The following is an 8,467-nucleotide window of genomic DNA, read 5'->3' as shown; positions in this document are numbered from 1 at the left end:
TTTTCATAAACTCCAGTCATTACAGATGACAACACGTGCAAAAATTTTCATAAACTCCAGTCATTACAGATGACAACACGTGCAAGAAACAGTACAGTCAAATTATAACAGCAAATTTGTATCAACTCTCTTGTTTTTTGAGATGGAGTTCCGCTCTGTCTCGCCCAGTGGCAGATCTCGCCCAGAGTGCAGTGGCGCCATCTCGGCTCAGTGCTGCCTTCCAGATTCAAGTGATTCTCCTGTCTCAGCCTTCCCACTAGCTGGGACTACAGGTAATTTTGTATTTTTAGTAGAGATGGGGTTTCACTAGGTTGGCCAGGCTTGTCTGAACTCCTGACCTCAGGTGATCCATCTGCCTTGGTCTCCCAAAGTGCTGGGATCACAGGCGTGAGCCACCGCCCCCAGCCAACTCGCCTTCTACAAAAAAGAAAAAGAAAAGAAAGAAAATTCCTTCACCTTGGAACTTCCCCATGCAATTTTAATAGGAATTAAAACAGAACTATAAGGATGTTCAAAGCTTTCCTAGCCATGCTAGCAACGAGATGATGATAAATCCAGTGTTAGACATGACTAGCAATCGGGACTCTGGAAATAATGATACCAAATGAGACAAGTGGGAGGTTACCCTGTGATCCTGTGTTTTTCTTGTTATTCCTGTTATTACTGAATTTAAGGATAAAGGCACACACTCAACTCTGCCTGTATCTTATCTGCCTGAACCCTGCAAATCAGCAAATGTCATCTTGCTTGACATTTCTGATCCGTCTCAAGAAAGGAAAGTTCCACTGACACTTGTGAACAATAGCTGTGTTTCAGATAAGACGGTATGTTCAGTTTACAGTCGGTTTTGAGACTGCACTTTCGTGGTTGGAATTTTGGAAACATGCCCCCTAGAAGCTGTGCTCACTAAATTTTCCAAATTTTAAATTTAGAATTTAAGATCATTTTACAATTTTTATTTATGTTCGCTGCTGCGGCCCTTCGGAGGAGTTAGAAGCCCACTTCTTGGGCTGCTGTCTCAGGCCACCGAGAGTGGCCCTGTGGCTTTCAGTAGGGCAGGGCTTCCTCTGAGCGGAGGACTTGAGTGAAGACTAGGAAAGGATCGGGCGGGAAGAAGGGCGGGCAGGGGGTGGGGGTAGGTGCTGTTTCTGTTTTTGTTTTTTGAGACGGAGTCTCACTCTGTCAAACGCAGGCTGTAGTGCAGTGGCACAATCTCGGCTCACTGCAACCTCCGCCTCCCCGGTTCAAGCAGTTGCCTGTCTCAGCCTTCGGAGTAACTGGGATTACAGGCACCTACTACCACACCCGGCTAATTTTTGTATTTTTAGTAGAGACGGGGTTTCACCGTCTTGGCCAGGCTGGTCTTGAACTCCTGACCTCGTGATCCACCTGCCTCGGCCTCCCAAAGTGCTGGAATTACAGGTGTGAGCCACCGTGCCCAGCCGCAGGTGCTATTTCAATGCCCTTCTTCCCCAGGGTGCCCTTTCTTCTTGCCAGGCCTCTGCCCTTTTGTCAGTCTGAGGTGGAGGAGTCTCTTGAAATGAGAGAAACCTTCCCATTCCCCCTCCACCGGGATGAAGGCTTGGGTGGGGGGTGCAGGTCCCACCTGTTCTTCCATCTTTTCTGTCTCTGTTTGCGGGGGGTGGAGGCCCAGAGGCGGGAGGAGGAAAGAACAGGTGAGGAGAGGTATAGAAAGGGGTTTTCCCTCCCACCCTCCTCCCCTTTCCCTCTCCCACTGCCTGTATGGTGGCCACAGACTGCAGGCTGGTGTTAGGCTCAGGTGACAAGTGGGCCTGGGTGGAGATGGGGGAAGGAAGGGGCTTTCTGGAGGCACTTGGCCAGGCAGTCGTGCCAAGAAGATTGTCACCCCGAGATCCATTCTTTGCATCCCCAGGGGGTGGCCGGATAGAAGACGTGCAGAGCATCGGACAGCTGGGGTCTGCTACCACCAACACTAAACAACCACAGCCTTTTAAATCCCACTTCTCCAAAAGGTAAAAAAAGGAATGTCCTCTTCCATTTCCCCGCAGTAAATTCTGGGCTAATAAATGAGAATGTGTCACACGTAGTTTAATGAGAATGTGATACATCAAATCCAATTTGTAGGTGGCGAGAACTCCTAACGGCTTCTGTACAGTGCCCGGAACCTGGTTGACAAAAATGTTTCATAATTGCCTCACTGAACACCAATTTGCCAAAGAATCTATTTTTGAAAATCTCAACATTTTATTACTGGCTGTTACTTTCAGTATATCTGGTGATAAATCTGACATTTATCTCATAAATCAGACAAGAGAAGATGAGCTGGGTGAGATGAGCACTAAATCAGAAGTGATAAGTATGTCTCTATAATAGATTTTGCGAGTTTAGAGTTTACAATTGATGGTGAGGCTGACTTCATGTGCTAGCAACCTAATGAAAACCACTGGAATTGTCAGTGGAAAAAAACATGGTGGTTTAGAAAATAACTTTCTTTTGAGTTAATCCTAATCTTCCGGTTGCACTGAATCAGTGTTATTCATCATTTTTGCTTATTTTAATCAGGGACTTATGCAGAATCCTTCCAAATTGAACTAAGTGTCTCAATTTTCTAAGCCCATAACCAAAACCAAATAGCACTTTCATGGAATTGTCAGTCAAAGCAAGGCTTTGCCTTTTATCTTTTCTCCCCCAAATTACCTAGAAAATCTGATCTTTCCAATAACAAATTTGAACCAAATGTTTCGTTTGTTTAAAATCCTTTAAAGTTTGGATTTGAAGGAATCCCTTCCCTCCCAGCGTCCACATAAAGACTCCCTCTTCTTGGCTAAACCGCTGTGTAGTGTGATGAGGTACTGTTTTAAGCCAGGCTAGTAGAAGCTGGAGGTGGTTACATTTCACCAGTAGGTTACTGGATTTTCATTTATTTCTTAACTGAGCTTTATCTTAGGGGTGAAGCACTCAGCCTTACACAAAGGATGAAAAAGTAAATATTACATTAAATTATTATTACAATTTTTTTTTTTTGAGATGGAGTCTCGCTCTGCTGTCTAGACTGGAGTGCAGTGGCGTGATCTCGGCTCACTGCAACCTCCGCCTCCTGGGTTCAAGCAATTCTAATGCCTCGATTTCCCAAGGAGCTGGGATTACAGGCGCCTGCCATGACGCCTGGCTAATTTTTGTATTTTTAGTAGAGACGGGGTTTCGCCATGTTGGCCAGGCTGGTCTTAAACTCCTGACCTCAAGTGATCCACCCACCTCGGCCTCTGAAAGTGCTGGGATTATAGGCATGAGCAACCACGCCCAGCCTAACTATCACATTACATTTTTTAAAGTCCCGGGTAACCAAAGGGGATTTGGAGTCCTTTTTTTTTTTTTTTTTTTTTTTTCTTGAGACAGAGACTCACTCTGTCGCCCAGGCTGGAGTGCAGTGGTGCGATCTCGGCTCACTGCAAGCTCCGCCTCCCGGGTTCAAGCCTCAGCCTCCCAAGTAGCTGGGACTATAGGCGCATGCCATGACAGCCGGCTGATTTTTTGTGTTTTCAGTAGAGACAGGGTTTCACCATGTTAGCCAGGATGGTCTCGATCTCCTGACCTCGTGATCCGCCCGCCTCAGCCTCCTGAAGTGCTGGGATTACAGGTGTGATGGAGTACTCTCTTTTTTAAAGTCCTGAGTAACCAAAGGGGATTTGGAGTACTCTCTTTGTCAAACACTATTCCCATGGCCTTGATTACCTCACTGCTTCCTGACTGTTTTCCCAATAATCATCAGTTTCTACAGGTCTTTAAAAAATATTTGAGCAAATGACATTACTGATAGTCCACCGATTGTAAACATATTTGCATAAAAAAGATGGGGCAGGTGTTCTCAAGAGTAACAGCATCCTGTTAATTCACCAAAGTACTTTCTAACAAAAAAAGTAATAAACCAACAAGACAGGGTCACTTCTCATTGCTGTTTTTTGTTTTTTTTCTTTTTTCTCATGGGTCACTGAGGCTTTTTATTTTGAGCACAAAATCACTGGGGATCTTGCCTGTGGCCACCCTGGAGGTGACACCGGAGGGTCACGTGGCTCCAGACACTTGGTGGAAAGTGAGGCGAGAAAAACAATGATTTGGGCCAATTACATGACCGCAAAGTTAGAGCTGCCAACAGGGCTCCAGGGAGCTTGGCTTCTGTAGAAATTCTTTTTTTTTTTTTTTTTTGAGATGGAGTCTCGCGCTCTCACCAGACTGGAGTGCGGTGGCATCATTTCGGCTCACTGCAACCTGCTTCTGTAGAAGTTCTAAAGAAGCGGTGCAAACTCCACGGCGGTGGGCGAGGGGAGCTAACTAGCCGCGGCCCCTACAAATGTTGGTCAGGGGCCTTCAGCTGCCTGAGCTGACACGAGGGGAGGGGTCTAATTAGCCACCAGGTGACTGAAGGGCTTGCCTGCCCACAGCTTAGTTGGCCAGGGGGGTTCTGAAGTTCCTCCCAGCAAACTTAGCCTTGCTGCCAAGCTCCTCTTCAGTTCTGAGGAGCTGGTTGTACTTGGCCAAGCGCTCAGATCAGCAACAGGCACCAGTCTTGAGCTGCCCAGGGCACAGCCCCACCACCAGGTCAGCAATGAAGGTATTTTCAGTCTCCCCAGAACGATGAGACACCATGACACCCCAACCACTGGCCTGGGCCAGCTTGCACGCCCGAAGGGACTCAGTCATGGAGCAAATCTGGTTCACTTTGAGCAGGAGGCAGCTGCACACCTTCTCATTCACGGCCTCGGCGGTCCTCTTTGGGCTGGTCACCGTGAGACCATCCCTCACTACCTGGATTCCTGCACTGGCCGTGAACTTCTGCCAAGCTCCCCAGTCATCCTGGTCAAAGGGATCTTTGACAGACACCACTGGGTAGTTTTTGATGAAGGACTTGGACAGGTCAGCCAGATGGTCAGGTGAGATGTACCTTGCGGGGTCGTCGGGAGACCTGAATTCCAGGTCACACTTCCCACACCTGAAGAAGTCAGAGGCCGCTGCGTCCCTGCCGATGATCACCTGATCAGTGTAGCCAGCTTTCCCAATCGCAGTCTTCAGCAGCTCCAGGCCTTCTTTATTCTCCAGGATGTGGGCAGCAAACGCGCCTCCATCCCCCACGCTGGTGGCATCTTTCCCTTATTTCTCCTTGATGACATTTTTCAGGTTGTGGTAAACCTCCGCTCCACTGGGCATGGCTTCCTGAAGTTTGCCACACCGACTGGGAGGACCATGAACTCCTGCATGGCCAGCTTGTTGCCAGCATGAGAACTGCCATTGATGACATTGAACACCGGGACTGGCAAGATGACTTTGGGGTTGCCAGGCAAGGTGGCGATGTGGTGGTACAGGGGAACCCTCTTCACAACAGCGCCAGCTTTGCAGGTGGCGAGGGAAACCCCAGAATAGCGTTCCCACAAATTGAGATTTATTTTCTGTTCCATCCATCTTGATCATCAGTTTGTCAATCTTCTCTTGTTCTGTGACGTTCAGTTTCTTGCTAACCAGGGCAGGTGCAATAGTTTTATTGATGTACTCAACAGCCTTTGAGACACCCTTCCCCATATGGTGAGTCTTATCATTGTCCTGGAGCTCTGGGACCTCACAGATACCAGCTGAAGCACCACTGGGCACAGCAGCTCTGAAGAGACTTTTTGAGGTCAAGAGATCAACCTCAATAGTGGGATTCCCACGAGAGTCAAAGATCTCCCTGGCATGGATCTTGAGAATAGACGTGGTGAATTTCTAGCCACTGGGTCTCATCGCCTAGGAGAGACGTGGAGGGTGCTGCAGACACTGAGGTGAGCATTCCTCATTGCTGTTTTCTTTGAAACCGTGGGAATGGCACTGATCAGGAGAGATGTTACATATAGTGCTGTGGGTATGTCTGGGCCTATCAGCAGTCTCAGGACCTATTTAAATCTTTAGCCATATTTCAGGGAGAGGATAATTTTATTTTCATCATGGCATGAATCCATTCCGACTGTAGGACTTTGGCCCTTAGCGGATACTAGAAAATATGCTTTCCTAATTCCAGATTTGAATATTAAATTAAAACAGATGTGCAAAACTAAACAGAGATCCACCACCGAAACAAGCTACCCCTCCACAAAACTGCCAGCTTTGGGGAAAACCAGTGTCTACCGTTACACGTCCTTATACTAAATTCCTACAAAAGAACAGATTCACATTCCTTCTTGACCTGTGGTTGTTTCAACGTCCGGAGAGGCCAATGAAGGAAGAAGAAGAGCTCTAGAAGCGCCTGGAGGGGTCTCCACGCTCCCGCTTGGGCCACTCCTCGTCCACCCACCTGCGCAGAACCTTCTCCACGTCGGCTCTGTGGTAGAGCCTGCAGAGCTCCATCAGCTGACCCACCGTCCTCTGACTGTTCCGCAGCAGGAACTCCAAGGTGGGGCTCTGTGGCCTCTGCTCCAGGAAGCACAATTCATCATAGGACATCCCCCATTTGCTTGCAAAATTCCTCCAGTTTTTCACCGTTGGGTGACACGGATCCAGCTTTATCCTGATCACATCTAATAAGTCCTGATCATTGAGCAAGTCACTGATGGTGGGGGCCCGGAGCAAGCAGGAGGAACAAGTACAGTTTTCTTTGCAGGAGTTGTCCTTGCTGATCTCTGCAGGGAGAAACAATTTAGTCCACAGGTCAACAAGAGGCCTAACATATGCATTCATTTCTTACATCCTTTATTTTCCTGCTGAATTGTCAAAAGCATCATATGGAAGACTATTTCAGAATTCTCTCTTTTTTTTTTTTCTGAGGTGGAGTCTCGCTCTGTCGCCTAGGCTGGAGTGCAGTGGTGCGATCTCAGCTCACTGCAAGCTCCGCCTCCCGGGTTCACGCCATTCTCCTGCCTCAGCCTCGTGAGTAGCTGGAACTACTGGCGCCGTCACCGCGCTCGGCTAATTTTTTGTATTTTTAGTGAAGATGGGGTTTCACCGTGTTAGCCAGGATGGTCTCGATCTCCTGACTTCGTGATCTGCCTGCCTCGGCCTCCCAAAGTGCTGGGATTACAGGCGTGAGCCGCTGGGCCCAGCCTAAGAATGCTCATTTCTAATAATGTGTTACTCTTTTTTTTTTTTTTTTTTTCGATACAGGGTGTCACTCTGTTGCTCAGGCTGCAGTGCAGTGGCATGATCTTGGCTCACTGCAACCTCTGCCTTCCAGGCTCAGGTGATCCTCCCACCTCAGCCTCCTGAGTACCTGGGACTACAGGCACGTACCACTAAACCTGGCTAGTTTTTTTGGTAGAGATGGGGTTTCACCATGTTTCCCAGGCTGATCTTGAACTCCTAGGCTCAAGTGATCTGCCCACCTTGACCTCCCAAAGTGCTGGGATTACAGGCATGAGCCACCGCACCTGGCTGTGTTATTCTTCATAGCCAAAGATGGGTTGCTTTGCTGGAAGGAGTAGGAATTTTTAAAGCCAGTTTCCCTTTCTTTCCAAGACTATGTCTTACAGTGTGCATTTGTGACACTGCTGGCCAGAATAAGGGCTCCAGCAAACAGAACTCTCTCCGAGGCACAAAGGTCTGCAGTGCCCGTGAGTAACCAGCCCACACTTGCATGCACCTCAGCCCTTGCCCCTTCCAAGTGACCAGTCAGCCCTGACAGTTTAACACCAAATACACCATGTCAGCGTGTACAAAACTGCACACTTCTTTGAAAGGTCTTTTTTTTTTAAAACAACAACAACAACAACAACAACAACGCAGACATGAAAACTGGAATATCCACTCCATATGCATATTTGAAAACAAGCGATAGTTGATAGTGCCAGAAATCTTACTTTTTAAATTTACGGCCCCCTTATCAGCCCTCTGCCTTTACCTGTGCTTTCTTCACCCACAGGCTCCCTTTGAAGTGGCGCCAACACCCTGGGGTGTGTGCAGTGGGAGGGAAAGAGGCAGAAAACCCAGCAGGAGGCTTTTCAGCTGAGCTTCAGCATGAAGAGCATGCGCCCACACCAGAGGAAGGGCCGCCTTCCTACTGAATCTTAAAGACTCAACTGCAGCCTCATTTGACGAGCAGGAGGCATGTTAGTAGGAGGACAAAGTTTGTAGGTGAGAGGCGTGGACAAGTCATTTGTAATAAAGTATTAAGTGGTGTCTAAACAACACAGCAAATTAAGCAGCTTAAATTCTACAACAACACTGAGTCTCATGAGCCCTCTGAATTCAGATTTTAATAGCCAAAGGCCACTTTGCTTGGAAAGTGGCCTTGGCTTGGAAAGGCCACTGGCTTGGAAAATTCTGGGGAAGGTTATAATGGCCTTTACTATATATATTACGTTGAGTCATGGCCTTCCCAGTTTGGGAAGGTAAAGAATTTGGACAGAGGGAGTAACTCTGGTGATCATAAGGGAGCAAACCAGCTATCTTGAGGCCAGTGGAAATTCAAAGGCAATAAAACAAGAGCCGTGAAAATATGCTCATACTCTTTGACCTACTAATGTAACTC

The 8,467-nt window shown here is 47.7% G+C and overlaps 1 protein-coding gene and 1 pseudogene across 3 annotated transcripts in view; both read right to left on the bottom strand.

The window, feature by feature from the left end:
- Positions 1-3,953: 3,953 nt before the first annotated feature.
- LOC104679182 lies at positions 3,954-5,581 on the bottom strand (annotated as a pseudogene). The gene has a single exon (XR_004058967.1). The product of XR_004058967.1 is annotated as an alpha-enolase pseudogene (transcript).
- EDARADD (EDAR associated death domain) overlaps positions 3,961-8,467 on the bottom strand; it is an 88,882-nt gene continuing 84,375 nt past the window's right edge. For both annotated transcript variants that reach the window (XM_010384671.2, XM_010384672.2), the window contains exon 6: positions 3,961-6,623. In XM_010384671.2, coding sequence (XP_010382973.1) covers positions 6,241-6,623 — 383 coding nt within the window. In that variant the 3' untranslated portion in view covers positions 3,961-6,240. The remainder of the gene's footprint in view (positions 6,624-8,467) is intronic.

Source organism: Rhinopithecus roxellana, chromosome 8, assembly GCF_007565055.1.
Source record: "Rhinopithecus roxellana isolate Shanxi Qingling chromosome 8, ASM756505v1, whole genome shotgun sequence".
NCBI classification, from domain to species: Eukaryota; Metazoa; Chordata; class Mammalia; order Primates; family Cercopithecidae; genus Rhinopithecus; species Rhinopithecus roxellana.
The sequence above is the reverse complement of the archived record's forward strand: the minus strand, read 5'-3'. Positions and strand labels throughout refer to the sequence as shown.